The sequence below is a fragment of the Agelaius phoeniceus genome, chromosome 6 (assembly GCF_051311805.1).
Source record: "Agelaius phoeniceus isolate bAgePho1 chromosome 6, bAgePho1.hap1, whole genome shotgun sequence".
Lineage (NCBI taxonomy): Eukaryota > Metazoa > Chordata > Aves > Passeriformes > Icteridae > Agelaius > Agelaius phoeniceus.
In genome coordinates, this window is record NC_135270.1 from 57,353,728 (window position 1) to 57,371,027 (window position 17,300).

At 41.1% G+C, this 17,300-nt stretch overlaps 1 protein-coding gene across 1 annotated transcript in view; it reads right to left on the reverse strand.

Annotated features, from left to right (window-relative positions):
- Nucleotides 1–16,706, reverse strand: part of SYNE2 (spectrin repeat containing nuclear envelope protein 2) — a 158,915-nt gene extending 142,209 nt beyond the window's left edge. The window contains exons 1-9 of the mRNA XM_077180797.1: nt 16,608–16,706; nt 6,513–6,574; nt 5,460–5,555; nt 5,110–5,187; nt 4,925–5,017; nt 3,576–3,757; nt 1,769–1,965; nt 1,222–1,322; nt 406–507 (exon numbers count right to left, since the gene is read on the reverse strand). Coding sequence (XP_077036912.1) covers nt 406–507; nt 1,222–1,322; nt 1,769–1,965; nt 3,576–3,757; nt 4,925–5,017; nt 5,110–5,187; nt 5,460–5,555; nt 6,513–6,574; nt 16,608–16,686 — 990 coding nt within the window. The 5' untranslated portion in view covers nt 16,687–16,706. The remainder of the gene's footprint in view (nt 1–405; nt 508–1,221; nt 1,323–1,768; nt 1,966–3,575; nt 3,758–4,924; nt 5,018–5,109; nt 5,188–5,459; nt 5,556–6,512; nt 6,575–16,607) is intronic.
- Between the last annotated feature and the right edge of the window lie 594 nt (nt 16,707–17,300).

Here is a 17,300-nt window from a genome sequence, read left to right on the forward strand (position 1 = left end):
TGCTGCAGCACAACCTAGAGCCAGCAATTCAACTACTCCTCTACAACATTAGCTGGGTAAAACCTACTGTTGTAATTAGCACAGAAATAGCAAAAGTAACTCTGTGAAGGGCCTACGTGCTTGAATCTTGTCCAAGTCTTCAACTACGTCAATTAATTAAGACACTACTTGACTCTTTCCAACACCTTTGCTCAAAAATGAAATAACATGTCTTCTTTTTCATAACAGAGAGAATTTTAGCCTTCCTTTCCTTCCATCATATGAGGGATTTAACAATTACATCATTAGATTTCCAAGTTTTCTTTAAAAGCTTATTTAACACTTCAGTTCAGGCAATGAAGATGAAAAATATTAAAAACATTCAGAGAAACAGATTCTTTTCACAGAACATGAAATGCAACTTACTTTGTACTTCTGGTAGTATGTTTCATTCTCTGTTTCCACCAGCAGTTTTGCTAACTTCTCCTCCTGTGCAGCCAACCAGCCCATGGCCTCTCTTACTTTCTCCTGGTAATTAGAGCAGAAAATTTCATTTTTACATTTTGCAAGCATTGTTTTTAATTTACATTGTGCCATAAAACAACATTCATTGAGCATGTGATAAAATCCATTCAAAGTTATTGAAAAACAAATAATAATTCCTGGGGACCCTGATGAGTTTTGAGTCAGGCACTATTAATTACACTGCAGGGACAAAGTTTTAAACCTGGCACCTGAATATATGAAGACATCAAAAAAAGACCTGACTGCAGTTCTACTGAAAGGAGATTATCAGCATGTGAATAACCAATTAAACTCTCATAAGAAAATATAGAGAATAAAAAATGTGGGTTCCTGGTCAGTGTTATCTGTCAGAGGCAACTTCTGTCCACTTTACATGTCAGCCACTACATTTAAAGCTGGTTGTTCTGTGCATCTGCAAATCTGCCCTTCCTCCAATGTTTACACAGACTTCAGAGCACACATGAAGACAATCAAGCTTGAAAATGTCCTCTGCAACAGTTAAATGAAAACAAAACAACCTGCACAGCAATTCCACCTGTATGACCAACCAAAAATCTGTAACATGGAGTTTTTTCTACCACACAGGAGGTTCAAACCAATTCAGTCCTGTTAGTAGCAGAATCAGAGGATCTACTATGTGCTACTGACTCAGATATAAACTGGGCAAAGAAAGCACATTCATTTGAAAATGCCTTGGTGATAACCCACACAACATACCTGCATGTCCTCTTCAGACTCAGGCAAATTCTTGGAGTATTGCAAAAACTGAGCCACGTAAGTCATGATTGATTTTTCATCTGGATTCACAGTGTCAACATCTATGAGAGCCAATACAGCATTTACATAATTATGCAGCCTTCTAGGCCTGATCACATAATTACACACTAAGCTGCAGTTATTAAAACACATTACCATAAACATGTTTATTTTGCAACAGCTCACTTAACATGCCACTGACAGAAATTAATATGGCATGAACATTTTTTTCCTTGGGAATATTTTAATGGAACATGATTAAGTAATGAAAAAGTTTCTCCCATGAACAGGAAAGTTTCATATCCTTTCTTCTGCATATTGCTCCTGCAATTGTTGCCAATTCAAAAATCCTACAGTCCCTAAGTAAAGATGATGTTATAAAATAAAGACCCTCAGGTTTGAGCATCACAGCAAACATCAGTGTTCCATTTCAAACTCAAGCACAGTCTTATAGATCACATTAACCTCACTCCTAATAACAAAGATTTTTAAAAAGCTCATCATTTACCTTCAGGCTCCAGAAGCCGTGGGATATTCAGCTCCAGTTCTGCAATTCTGAAAGCCTCTTTCAGGTTTTCTTTATTGCTTCTGGCTTTTGCCTTCTCCAGATCAACCAGACCTGGTCTCAAGGTTTGGATGATGGCTAAAAAAGCCAGTCCACTTCTCCAGCTGGACTTGAAATCAGTGACACTGACAGAGCCATGCCTGTCCCAGAAATGAGTGGGAACAAAATGTTAGGATATCTGAAGAAACAGGATTTAGGTACCAATTTAGAAATAGAGTACAAATTCAGTAAAATGGAGTATGAACCAAATCCAAAAGCACCTCACCAGTGAACTTCTGCACAAGTCAGACAACAACACAGCCAGTACTAGCAATCACAACAATTACTTCTTTTTACAAGATGACTATTTCTTTTTGTCTTCGACTGCCCCTGGAGATAAAGCCTTGCTGATCCAAATCCTCTCTAAATACCACCTTTGTGCTCAACATCTATGCATTCTATGGGGTGGAAAAGCAACAAGAAAAGCACTGCAGAACATATATTTGTCTATAAGGACACCAAGAACTGGCATTTTAGAAAATCCAAATCTTAAAAGCATTGTTATTAGTGCAGGAAAAAGAATTTATTTTTCTCTTAATTAGCTGAGAGTCCTTGAATCATCTTTTATTAATATTCACAGCCTGAACAGTGCTGTGAGGTGCCCAGCCATGCAGACCATAATAAATTCTGGGACAACTTTCCAAAAACAGCCTGTATGTTATGAATATGTTACAGCATAGAAAAGATGTGGGGTTTCAGGCAATCAAATTCAGTCACAAAACAATGGGCCAAGTCTTACAAGATTTGTTTCTTTCCCAAAAACTACAGAATTCACTGGCAACAAAATATTTCAACATAATGCCAGTTCAGAAATGAGACTGCAAACCAGACAGCAATATTGCTGAAAAAGAGGCAAAAGTAAGAGGAAGATTACATGGATAAAGAGCTGGTTTTGATGTGCCAATTAATCTTCTGATAAAAGACAGCTAGAAGGCAAACCTCAGTGCCATTCTACTAGCAGAAAGTGTCTGATGTGCTGATGAAAGCCTTTATCTCCCACTAATAACATGGAATATTAGTAGGGTTTTATTAGAAAATAAAACAACCCAAAGAGCTGAGGAGAAAGAGCTGAAATTACTGTAAAGCATATTTGGAAGATCCTGAAGTGAGGCAGCAGCCCTTGAAGAAAATGTAAATATCTGTATCTGCTCTAGACTGTGTGCTGTGAACACTGCCCCTGAAAGCAGCAGTGCTATCTGTACATCAAGCACAGGGAAACATCTTGTTAGAATTAGGGACTAAGACCACCAGGATTAGCATCCTCCTTTGGGATCATGCAGTGTTCTGATAGAGAAGCATGAGTTGTGGGATCATAGAAATCCTACATTTTCCATTAAAAAATATTAAAAAAACCTTGAGACTGTGTGAATCAGAGCCAACCATGAGGATTAAAACAAGCAAATCATGGAAACATTTCACTAGACTTATCACACAGGAGCCCTTAAAAAGGAAAAGCCAAACAACTCAGATTACACTGTTGTGTTTAATTAGTAAGATGAGCTTCACTTTATTATATTTAAAGGGCTCATGTCAAAACATCTGGGGCCTGACTGATGCTGAAAGTACTGGTAACCACAAGTGAAAGTTAAAGGATTTTCTGCTAAGCTGTCACTAAGTAATCTTAAAAAACAGGGGGAAATATCATCACATTTAGAGGAAAGGAGTAATACAAAGTGTAGCATGTTAATTATAAGTTTTGCTTGGAACTTACAGTGAACACTGTTCTTTTGCCCACAACAAAAGAGCCTTTGTAGCAGACATCTTCCACCGTTCCTTGATTTTAGCACTTTTTTTAGTTGATCTGTTTGCCTTTGGAGAGGAGTCAGCAGCACCTGGACGATCAGGTGAGGGCTGATTGTAGGTACAGGCAAGTGTCCTGGCCAGTTCTTCAATCTGTCAGAATTGAATGGGAGACTCAATGAGGCTTCAGTGAGAGATTCCCAAGGCATCAATGGCAGAACACCAGAGAATTAGACAGGACTCAGCCACAGCTGTAACAGTAGCTTCCCTGCCCCCCAAACTCAAACCAGGCTTTTTAATCTGCACCATCTGAACCACTTCATGCTGAATTCCCATCTTTAGGCATTTTTTTTGGCAGGATATATTCACCCAAAGACTTGTGTGTTATGCTGTGGGTACCAGCAATGTCATCAAGGGATCTTCTCAGTCAATTTCTCCCCTAACCAGTGACAGCAGCCCATGGCATTGTGGTTTCTGCTGTCAGCAGTGACAAATATCAGGCACAGTCAGTTTGCCTGCTCACTCAGAGTGCAGGAAAACCTACCTGACAGACCTCTGAGATCTCTGTTTGGTTAGAGAAGCCTGGTTTAGGTAAAAAGGTAATTGCACAGGCCATGAGCAGCACAAGACTCTTTGGCATCAAAGTATCTCTACCACAAAAAGTATGGGCTAAATACTGCTAGAAAACTTTGTTTCTTAGTGTTCTCCTGAGCCCCAGTCACTAGTGCACCTAAATTATTCCACTGCTGGGTTCTCCCTAGAAGCCAGCTTGGCTCCAGCACCCTCTGCAGCCCTACACCATGATGAAATCAAGACCCTGGGCTTTCACACCTCCCCATAATCTCTGCCATGCAAGGTGAACACTCTTATTGTATAAGAAACATGACTTTGACAACCTTTGTGTAATTTCATGCACTACTACTGAAAAAAAATAATACAAGAATTGTAGATTGTGAGCAAAGTCAGCACTGAGGAGTGAGGCTGTATCTGAGAGAGATGGATGAGCCATTACACACTATCTGCTCTTTTTGGAGCTTAATCATTACAGACCTTAGACAAACAAAGTTTAGCTCATTTTTTAACTGGTTACTTAAAAAAAAAAAAACCTCAGTATCTTTCCTTCCTACCATTTGCAGCTAGGTACTGTTCATCACTGCCAGCCCTGCACTGGTGCATCTCCTCCTTGAGATGTCACTTCCACATGTCAGAAAATAATCTTTTGTTCAGTACTAATTCATCTTATTTAGCAATCATGTAAGTCAACATATTTTTGTGCTTCTCCCCTTTACTAAAACTCTCTTACATCGCTGAAATACTTACATGAAAATGAAATATAATGGTCCAGATTAGGCCAAGCACAATGGAAGGTTTTCCTTCAATAATGTCAGCTACATGAATATTTATGAGCTTCAGCTAAGGAGGGGAAAAAAGGGATCATTGTTAACAATGAAAATGTTCCATTAGCTAAACTGGCTTTAGTTGTGAATTTTGAAGTTAATACTCACTGATCTGCTCTTTAAAAATGTCAAAGCATTTTCTATATTACTTCTACACTGGAAGGTATTAAATCCTTTTTCCCGTGGCTGCAAAGCAAAAAAAAAAACAGGTTATATCTTCAACTGCAAAAATTAATTTTATTCTATATTTTGAAAAGGGAAATCCAGCAAAAATTCATAAATTACTTTGGATCAACTTACTTCAGCGTGTTTCAGAGTCAATGGTATAAAAATAAGTTATTTGAAACTAACTCTATGACCCCAGAGGGATGATTCATATGGTTGCACTTAAGCACATCCAGAAATCTTTGCTGGACTTGACAAAGGATTGAGGTAATATTTTTATTACTCTGTCTTACCAGATGTTGACCTGAAAGCACTTCCAACAGATCCAGAAGCAAATGTCCCTGCTGTATGTCTGTATACAGGTCTGAGACAACATAAGGAGGGGTATGCTGCAAGATAAATTTCAATATTCTGTCATTTTGAATTCAACACACTACAGAACATCACAGATTACTCTGCTGTTAAATAATGTTTAGCACCCTTTATTTTTTCCATTAAGCTGCCATAAAAATCTTGCATCTAAACAGTCACATCCTGCTTCTTCTAACTCATTACTATGTTTATGTGTTATTCCCTCCTCCTTGTCCTGCCTCTGTTTTAAAAGGGTAATTTTAGGCCTCACTTTCAAGCACTCACATTTTTCATGGAGGTCTGGGGCAAAAGAAAAAAAATTGAGAAAAGAAAAGCTAAATGAGGCAGTTATTAATATTTTGAGATCTTACTCAATTTAAGTAAAAATTTGATTATAGAGCTGCATAACTAAACCTCTTTTCACCCATACAACACCAATTTATCAAGAGCTCAGCAGCTTCTGCTCAAGGAGGGACCAAAACAAAATTATATTTTGTTTTTACCTGAGCAAGTCAGAGCCCCAGCACATGCTGCAGGAGCTGTTTTCTGAGAGCTTGAAGAGCACTGCCACTACTATGTGGTTTGTCTTAATACTTGTCACTCAGGTCATCTCATTAAACTCATGTTCTTGGATTGCATAATAGAATAACACTTACCTAATCCCAGTAAAAACAACTGTAAACTCAGAAACTCATAAAACCTCAGACATGTGCCTCAATCCACTCAGAAACTCATAATCCACTCAGACATGTGCCTCAATCCACCACAAGTTTTACCACATGAGTAAGGAGAGTGACATCCACACACAAACCACCTCATACAAATGTCCTTGGATGTGCCCCAATACAGTGCTGCTGCACTTACTAAACAAATCTTCTTGGGGCTACTTTTCCCATCCAGTGCCTAAAAGAACTTCTAGTAATTTTGTTTGTTCCTAAAAAATTTAATCTCTAACCAGCATATCTGAATGGCTTGGCTAAAGAACCCCCATTTACCTTTGCCAATATTGAATTTATCCAACTAGTGAAGGTTTTCTTCTGTGTAAACTCTCGCTGGACTGGAAAATAAAAGAGAAACTAAAGTTAATGGAAAAAATGATCAGGTTTTATTCCTCTTTCCCAAAAAGACAAATAGTATCCACCTCAAACCCAAGGTCTGCTCTTCCAGATATTAAGATACTATTTAGTATCAGTTTTTCTCAACTCTTGTTTCATAGCTGGTATTTTCTTGCTTGCTGAGTTGGTACTGCAAAGACCTCTACAAGCATCAAGCATAAGCTACAGGATGCCGAGATTAACTAATGAAGGTTTTCTCAGAAGATCAGCAAATACAAATAGCGATGTGAAAGAAGAATTCTACAGAGAAATATATCTGCAATAGCTCTGTCCATTCCTAGATGTTCCTTCAAGGACTCAGGGCCATCCTCAGTATAAGATAAATGCTGGAATTTGGGAAAAGTCACGCATTAACTTGGATGCAGGCTGGAGTTAGGTGATAAATCAACATCTATAGGTGAAGCCTCACCATGAGATCTCTTTGCTAACTGAAGGGCTGGAGAGAGTTAGGAGGCTGTCATGGGGAAATATAGCCTCTACCTGCATCCTTTCCACTGCTGGGCCCTCTCTGGGGTGTACAAATTATTAATCCAGATGATGCCTTAGGTTTTAGCTTTTATATTTTTCAGATTCTGTGCTGCTATAGTGTGCAGTTCTGAGCTTTATATTAAGGGATGGTGAGCTCTCTTCATAGAAAAGAGAGACAAAACAATTCCTTCTCTAGCTGGGGACCAAGGATAAATGATCCAAATCTCAGGCCCAAGAGTGTAAACAACATGGACTGAAGAGAGAAAAACAAGAAGGATGGGACTGCATGGGCTAAAGCAATAACTGGACAATTAACTCCAATATGCAAATGGACCAGAATTCATAAAAGTGAGAGACCCCATCCCTGGTCGTCCATTTTGGGTTCATCTTGGGTGCAGCCCTGGCTGGGCTCCTGTGCTGCCCAAGGTGGATCCATTGAGGCCTTTTAATAAATCCCTACTTTATTCAACTCTGTCTAGCCTCTGTTCTAGGTCAGCCTTCACAAAGTATCACAACCAAAAAGGAGCACACAGGGTGTTAATACAGGCAAGAGGAAGAAGAAAGTGCTTGAACTTGTGCTGCAGCAGAAAAATGGAACTCAAAGCATGACCCAGTGACACAGAGGTGCAGCTCTGCACCCAGGGCCCTCACAGTGCCACAAAGAGAGCAGCCATCAACCAGCAGCTCTGCAGGGAGACAGGGAGCTGGCTAAGCCCACGTTTCAAAAACCAGAGTATTTGAACAGCTTCTCAAGACTTGCCTGTGGGCAGCAGAGATGGAGGAAAGTCCAGTTCCCCCAGAAGGTGAAGCAGAGGGTGAGCAGCAGAGTTGGAGCAGAGCAGCTCCCCAGCCCCATCAGGGGCAGTGCATTAACTTGCCAGCCCATGCTCCCTCCCAAAACACCACTCCATTTCCAAGGCACACCACAAATCCCACACATCCCCAGGGGCTGAACACAGGACTCAGATGACAAACAGAGGTGCTGGCCCCTGAGATGATGGACTCACATCTGCCACCAGCAGCCATCCCAAGGGCTCATGAGAGCCAGCCTGAGCACAAACTCTTTTTATCCTCCTTTTCCATAGCTGCCTTGACTGCAAGCATTGGGGCTGCCTTCCCAGAAAAGGCATGCATGGAGAAACAAATCTGGGAGAGAGGGTGGGAACAGACCATCTCTTCTGCCTCTGAAAGTGTGTCCTTGCTCAAAAGATTAATTGAAGGCAAGCTGGACATTGTAAGGAATGTGCAAGACTTCTCAGCAATAGATATGTATGCTTTGGTAGGCTGGGCAGGATGAAGGAAACCAAAAATACCATGCCCTTGGGGGAAAAAAAAAGTTGACTGTTCTGCCCATGAAAGTGAAAATGCTCACAGGAAAATGTCCCCCACTTTACTAAACTCTGGAAATTTGTAACCACAAACCACAGTCGTGGGGTCTTTTCATGATCCAAGACAGACCAAAGCAGTTTCTGTGAAGTTTCATCAGCTCATGAAACACAGGAATTCACTTGAGGACAACCCAGGCTCCTGCTCCTCACCCCACAGGCTGTTTTCTGCCTCACGGGCTGGGTGAGCAGCAACAAAAGCATTCACATTACCTGCGTGGAGCACTGCTTTGCATCCTGTAGTGAAGGCATCTTTCATCAGCCCTCCCCTAATCTGCAACACCACCATCCTGTCAGAGCATGAAGCAGGCAGTTTCCCCTGCTGGCTGGATTGTTTTAGGATTCTTTCTAAGCATCATCAGGATTGCCCTCAAAGGGTTAGATAAGGGCAATCTTAACAGACAAAATTGACACGACAAAATTGGGTTTTGTTCAGAAAACAGAAAATTAAGTGTGCACAAGGCACACAGACCAAACAACGCCGCAATGCTCACAGGGAGGACAAAAATAGCATGGAGATACTGGCTTCATGTTAGCACAGGAGCCAACCACACCCTTCAGCTGAACACCACGTGGGAGCCATTCCAATTACCCAAGCAGCAATTATTGAGTTGCTGTGCTCAATTTTATCAGGCAGGCAAGGCTGGCATTGCTAGCATCTGAAAAGGGACAGAGAGCAAATATTGACTGCTCTGCCTGACGCCAGTGACTCCTGCAGCTGCAGCTCTTGCCAAACACACATTGCTGCTGCTGGTTTGAAGAACCTGCATTTGAGGTTGGTTACTGATGGTTAAGATGACACATTTGGCCTTGTTTTGGTGGACATCCATATTAAAATGTTTCATTATGCAATAGAAGCCAGATACTGCAAGTGTTGATTCACATGGGCAGCTCTCAGGCAAATGTGTCACCTGGTGAAAGTACAAGGTGGTTATTCCCCATGTAAGAACACCTTAAACCCTGCACAAGCTACGTAACACAACCCACTGGGCTGCCTTCCAAGCAGCTGCTGCCTCTGCTGCAATGTGCCTTTTTTCCCTACCCAAACAAATAATAATAATAATAATAGACTCTCCTCCCGAATTAATAACAGAACTCCATGCTTGCCAGTATTCCCCCAGCCTGTAGTGCAGCAGTTAGGGTTTCCATGCCACACACACTCAGTACAGATGTGCTCCTGGCACCGTGGCAGGCAGCTGTATTGCAATTTTCAGGCTGAGTGTGTTTTCCCTCCCAGTTCCCCCTCCTATACTGCTGCTCAGAGGCACTAATGATTTAATCAAGCTCTCCAATTCTTATCTCTACCATGTGGTTAATTAATACAGATTTTTATTTTTATGAGGGTGAATGGATTCTTTGTTAGGCCTTTTTGTAGGACTCTAACTGACCTTGGTTTTCTCTTGCCCCAGTTTTCAAAATGTCACTGACCTAGAATAAAAAAGCTACAAAAACCCCCAAACCCTGATCATCCTCTTTACTTTGGGTCAAAAATCGCTAAGCTAAAAAGTGTATCTGAGAGAACAGAATAAGAACCTGGTAATCTGAAAATACCCCAAATCTATCACATTTCACCGTGTGTTAACAACTCTTTAGGGAGGAATAACACATACAAGCAATGTGTCACGTAGGATAGCTAAAAATCAATACACACTGCTGGACAATGACTGTTTTATTCAGTAATGAGCTACCAACAAGTGCTACAAACCAGGCTGATCATTAGGAGCTCAGGGACACTGCAGGGACCATGTGAGTGCTGAACTCTCCCAGGAGGGAAAAGGAGAGCAGCAGCACTGCCAGCCACTGTTTTACTCTCAGCCTTTCTTAAACTGTGATGCAGAAAAAATGAGACTTAAAATTAGTCTGCTCTCCCCTTCTGCCTTTCATGCCTCCCTTCCTGAGGTGTGGGAATGGCAGCTTCAAGGAAAGCACCATCTCCTCCTCCAGCAGGGAGCTGGGGGAAGCAAATCATGGCAGAACAGATGTAGCCTGTCCATCCACAGACCCCAAACACTGTCACCAAACAGCAAAGAGGACTTCTTCTATCACAACAACTTGTGTATCACTGTCAGTGAACAATTTACAACTGTATGGCTTCTTTTAAAAAAAAATAAATTTAAGCAATCACTTTAATGAGCAAAAGCTTGTCTGTCATCTCATCTCTGTTTCACCAGGAGGAATTACCTCTTGTGCATGATATTTTTATATCTTCCTTTCAGCACTGAGGTCAGCTGAGGCTATGTCCCCAGCAGTGTGCAGGGAGCTCATCAGGAACAGATCAGGGGAGCTACTGCTCACAACACAGTGAATCCACCCCGTGTGCAGGGACAAAGGCTGTGCTGGGCTAACTCCAGCCCCAATACCCACAGACAGCCACAGCACCTTCCTTATTGCAGTTTCATTCAAAATAACCATTCCCACACTCCCTGACAAAGGCTGTGCTGGGCTAACTCCAGCCCCAATGCCCACAGACAGCCACAGCACTTTCCTTATTGCATTTCATTCAAAATAACCATTCCCACACTCCCTGACAGAGCAGGAGACTGAAGCAAAGGATGGGAAGCAGGGATAACCAGGAGAGCTCCTTCAAGACAGCACTGCAGGTATGAACTAATACACCAAGCAAGGACATTCTTTAAATGATTGGAACCATCAGAATAATAATCAAGTACTTGCAAATCCAGGGAGAGAGAGAGCAATAAACCCCCAAGGCCTTTGTAAAGTCCCTTCCCTTCCACCCAGCAACAGTTTCATGTTCAGCAGACAGGAAAGCAGGGAAAAGGGTTATTTCCAGCATTTATGTTCAGCAACATGGTGTTAAGCAATTAAAAACAAACACAGAATTCTTTGTCAAGATTGAGAAGTTTACCCAGAACCCAATGAAGATGAGGAAAATACCTCTACAGGAGGAATGGGTCTTTTCAAATCCAAATATTACATAAATATTAACTAAATCACTACTAGCACATCAGTGAAGCAAGGGGAAACTTTCTGCATTACTCCTTTCAATCTCCTTTTCCTTTTGAAAGCCAACTGACTAGTTTACCACACGTGCTGCTAACTCAGGAAGTGTGTTCACACCAAGCTTTGCCCTCCTGACTGTCTTAAACTCTTTTACTGTTCTCATGGTCAGGATGCTCTGAATCACCAGAGTCTTCACCGCCACCACAAAGTGAGGCTTAGTACTCAGGGCCACAGGCAGGTGGAGATTAAATTCTCAAAAGTTACCAAGTCACATCATCTACATATCAACATTCTTTTAAAGATAAACGTTCAAGTGGCTTTTCTAACATTTTAAAGAAAGTGAACAGTGAAACAGGGATCTGACTGTAGTGATCTCCCAGGTGCCTCAGGAACCATCAACTCCTTTGGCATTTTAATTCCAGTTTTTAACCAGTTATACACCACACAATGCATTTAACAATTGCAATTTACCTAGTAGGGAACACTTATATGCAAGTATACAATCTATTTTTTTGTGTTAGGCGTGTGAAGCAGACAAAAATACCCACAAGTGAATTCTTTCAGGGCAGTGTCATGTGTCAGTTGCCTCTCCAGTGCCATCAGCCCTGTCACATGCCACCAAGCTGGTGCAGTTACAGGAACTGCAGAGCAGTCCTCATCCAGGCTGCATAAACTGGGAATAAATTTCTGTGCAGCTCCTATGGGAGCTTTTTGTAAAAGTCACCCTTGTAAAATTGTAATGAACATTTAAGAGACTTTTTAAAATCATTCTGGTAAAGAAAACGAAACTGTAGCTTCAATAAGCAAGTGTCCCCATCAGATGAGACACACAGTTAAAACAAAAAAAGTTGGGTAGGAATTATTAATTTACCTTACCTCTGGATGAATTAAGAAGGTCTCAAAAAAAATACCCCTTTACTCAGAGATGAGTACAATCAACTACAAGCCACACAACAAAACCTATCCATACACATGTCTATATTTTCAATTTCACTTGAAGAGAAATCATTCATAAAAGATTAGACCTAACTGCATGAAAATGGTATCACTCATTTCTTATCACTAAACTCTCTTCAAAAACAGTTCTCTTCAAAAACTCTCTCCAGCTGTAGCAACCACATTCCTATATTATCATGCTTTTGGATTACAGTAATAAACAGTAACACACATTAATAAGTGGAGCCAAAAATTAGGAACCCTGCAGTTAACTAAACAGTGAAAGAGTAAGTACATGTCCCAAACTCCAAGAGCTAAAACACATTCTTGTGATTGAATTAGCTCAGCAAGCATGAAAAGAAAAGGGAAAACAGAGTTCTGGACAGGGGTGGTAGGAAGCACCACACACAGGGGTCTGTCTGCTATCCTAGGGAAGACAGGGGAAGGATTTTGCATGGGACAAAAAACTGAGGTTGAATCCTCCCACAGGTAGAGATTTACATTCCAGAAGCAAGAAATAATCCTGCTCCAGGGTGCACAAACCCTCCAGAGCTCCTGCTGCAGCCACCCATCCCCGAGCAGCCGTGTGTTCCCCTCGCTGCAATCCTGCACTCCCGCTCAGCAGCAGAGCTTGGCTCCATCTCCAACAGCTCCCAAGGCTCTGCCAGAAAGCCCTCCTCTTACCAAGCAGCTGACATGCCTCCTCATCTCAAGCAGCCAAAGGCAATTCTGCATGTTGACTCTGCCTCTCCAACTCACAGAAGGATGAGCAGCAGGCTCGACCCCTCCCTGGGGCCAGCCCGTGATGCAGGGATGGGAGGGAAGCCCAGGAGGAGGAGGAGACACAGGACAGGGACCCTGCTTTATCCCTCCCATGCTCACTGCCAGGCAAGCCCTGAGCTCCTGCCTGCTCCATCCCACACCAAAAGTGACTTCAGGTTTCAAACATGGCCCATGGTGCAACGAAGCATCTCCCTGTCAAGCACCCTCTGCTCATCAAAATGTTTGCAGATTTCCTGGCAGGAGAAACCCTTCCCTTCAGTATTGCCCCACTGGATATTGCAGTAATAGGTCCAACACCAGGCTTTGCACCTGTACTTTTACATGGCTGTGCAAGGATTGCAACAAAGCAATTATGCAGCTGCTGTTCAGTTGTGCTGCATCAGAAAACTGTGAAGAAGCAGAGAGGTGCTGAAGGAAAGGGCCCAGATAATGCTGACCTTAATCTGATTAAATTTTATTATAACATCTGGGACAGAGGGAAGGGGAAAAAAAGAAAATAAAAGAAGCCTGCCAATTCCTGACATCATGCATTTTCATAGCAATTTCCATTTTCTTGGCAGGGAGAGAAGGGGTAACTATTACTCTCATCTGGATATCAGCTTGAAAACTGGTAAAGGTTAAAGAGCAATACATAAATCTGAAAAGATCCATATATAAGGGTTTATGTTCTTGCAGCTTTTTACTTCAGCCTCATGAATCTTTACCATTTGAAAACGCCTGGAGATGGGGGCATTAGAAACCATACTGCTTTCATTTCTTCACCTATTTTCTTCATGTTTTTCAAGCTTCATTAAGTCTCCTCAAAGTAATTAACAACAAGAAAGATGCACTGAGAACTAAGTTACATTATTACCTATTTTTTCCAGTGAATTTCTTCATGGCATCTTCTTGGCCAAACACTAGTAAGGAAAGTGAATGTTCACGCTTGAACACTCTTCTGCCTAAAAACCCACTAACAAGCTTTTACACTATTAACCAACTAGCCATAAATTAATAGGAATTCTATAATAATTAGAATTAATAAGTACTAAACCCTCCACTAATTACTTAAATGAGATTGTTCTTGCCCTCTCTTTTGCTTCTTTTTCTTACCAAAAGTGCTGTCCTCACAGAAGACTGTAACTTAAATAACAGTCAAACATACCTAAAATAATGTACCTACACATGGTAGGGAAGGAAAAATAAAATAAAGCTAATGATTTTGTTACATTTTTTAGGCATAAACTTCACAAAGTTATATGACCAAACCAACTGACACATTAAGTTGATCTTGCCCTAATTAACCAGACTAGACAAGTGTTCTATCCCCATGGGCTGCCTTTCAGAAATAATGGAAGGTTGGATCACAAAGAATTAAAAAGCAGATTAAAATATATCTAGACTATATCCAGACTAGATCTCAGTCCTGCTTTTTCCTTTATGCACATCTCCTCTTATGCTGTGTATTACAGTGCTGGACATATTCTTTGAAGCTATATCCCAGCAATTTGAAAAAGGAGATCATAGCAAGTTTTACATCCATCTGCAGTCACACAAAATGTAAGCTGCTTTTCTGATAGTTATAAGCAACCACTCCTTGAATCTGAAATTTCTCTCATTGATTTAAAGCAGTCAATATCACCGGCTGCTTCACAAATTTCATCTCGAGAGTCCTATTAATGGAAAAACCTGTTTCCTTGGGTGACCCTATTCTTCTTATGTGACCTTTGCTACCACAGATCTGTGAGCAGAGCTGCTAATGGTCCCTATATGTCATGTCAGGGAGCGTGTCTTTGGTGCTTCCTCACAGCTGTATTGCCATTTGCTTGTTTGACCCTGAGCAGACGCTGCAGCGCCACAGCTCCATACACAAAATGTGTCAGTACCATTTGTTGTATCTTCAATCATTACAAAAAATTGCTCATGTCACTTCTAAGGGATATCTCTGGATGTTTTACAACAGCCAGGCGAAGACAGCTTGGGCACGAGATTTGCAGTGTGTTCGTTTCAGCATCATCTAAGAGCTCCATTTATTACAGTCATTTCAATTTTACTAAGCAGGGGTTCTTCAATGAAACATTGACCAAAAAACTCAATTGTTTTTCAACACAAACACCAACCTGGCTTTTCAGAAAAAAAAAAAAAATTTGAAAGTAAATCCCTACCCTAAACATGGCATGTAACTTCAAATCTGCCTTTAAGCTGAAGAGTGTTTTCCAAATCTGTTTCACAACAACAGCCATCTCAGCCTTTCTACCCAAGGCTGAGTTCGACTGGCACAACAAATGTGTGTCTGACAAGCTGTGCTTGGTGCAAAAGTCAGACTAGCTCTTGTCTGCTACAAGTTTTTGCTTGTTCTCCTGAAAATGCAATACTGAAGCAAAACAGAAGAAAATTCACTATTAAAGACACTTGGCTTTGGACCGCTATTAACACTCACTCGTCAAAACACATGGCTGCAACGACAGCACTAGTGCAAATATGGATCACACAAGGGACTTGGCAGAATATTCTTTTGCACCATCTGTTTTCAACATATTTGCTCTCTACCAAGCACCATGGAAATTTCATTGCAAGGGAGTTAAAAGGAAATAGCTCTGTGGAAACAGGAGTTAGTCCATCCGTTCTAGGATGGACCAGGCTCTAAACACATCAAAGCCAAGCTTCTCAGCAGGGCTAGTCCTGCTGCCTGGACTAGCCTCCTTCAACAGAGAGCCTCCATGAATATGTCCACAGCAAAGCCAACCTTCACAGAAAATTCTTATAGAAGGAAATTCAACATGTGAGTAAGGAAAACCCAAAAGTTCTGAGAGGCCAGGTCGGATGCACTCATCATCTTTTCACTGTCCAGGTAGATGCCATTAAACTGAAATAATTAAAAATCAGCACTGAGTGCTTCCTTAACAAGTTATAACATGTGACAAGTAAAACCCAAAGACTTGACCTATAGGAAATTTGTTTAGAAGCCACAAAAATTATCCCCACTTGCAGGGGATATACTAGTTAAAAACAGAAAAGCAAATAAAATAAAATAAAATAAAATAGTAGTGTAGTCAATAGCTTCACAGCTCAATGCAACCACCTAAGTGTCAGCAAGCTGAAAACAAGGAAACTAATGAACTGGCTTGTTTTCATGTTAGTGGTTCCTTTCCAAGCAGTTTACAGCAACATGTATTCTGAGCAACAAAGCATAAGGACCAGTGAGCACATCAGTACCAAAAAAGGCAACCGATCTGAAAATATCATGAGAAAGTACTAGAAGAGCTTATCTGTCATTTCCCTGCTGAAGCCTCTCTCCTGAAACACAGAAACATCTGCAAAGAAGCACAAACATGAACTAACTACACTCACCATAACCCCAGTTTAAACAGGTTTCTCAGAATTCCCTTCAACTTGTACACACAGCCACAGATTTTTGACAAAAATCTAAATTAAAAAGGCACAGAAAAATTCAGTGACTTACCTTGCAGCGTTAGATGGAGATCATCTATTTCAGAGGAAGCCTGCTCCTCTGTTGATGCAGATGACTGCTGTGATGCCATATTGAATTCTATGGTGATACTTCAATTTCCAAACTGAAATATATTACAAAAAAAAAAAAAAGAAAAAAGAAAATCAGTACAGTTTTACATAAAAATTGATGATGTTCAATGATGATGTGGCACCAAGTTCCACATTTCCCTCAGTTTATACAGAATAAAGTGACTGTTCCCACTGCAGGACACAAGCTTTGGTCCTTTGACTCTTTTCTAACAGTGGCCAGCAGCACTCCACAGTACAAACCAGGATCCCAGTGGGTCCTCCCATGGAAACAAAAGCACCAGGATTAGGAAAATTCAAACACCATTGCTTCCTTTGAGAAAGCCAAGGTGACAAAAGCTCACAGTGCCTTCTGCAAATGGGTAGCTACCAAACATCAGTTTTTTAATCCTTGTACCTTTCAGTCCTCCCTTCCTGCCTGGATAATTGTTACAGAATGGGAACAATCCAGGCAGAATCTGCAAAGATGAAGATGAAATGAAAAAGCAGCATAAGAGAATCTACACAACTGTTGTCTCTGTCTGGTACCTTTGTTACTCCTCAACCACCATGAAGGAGTTTCTTTTTCCAACTCCTCCATTTTCCTCTCCCTGGATACCTCCCCTATCCCTAATGC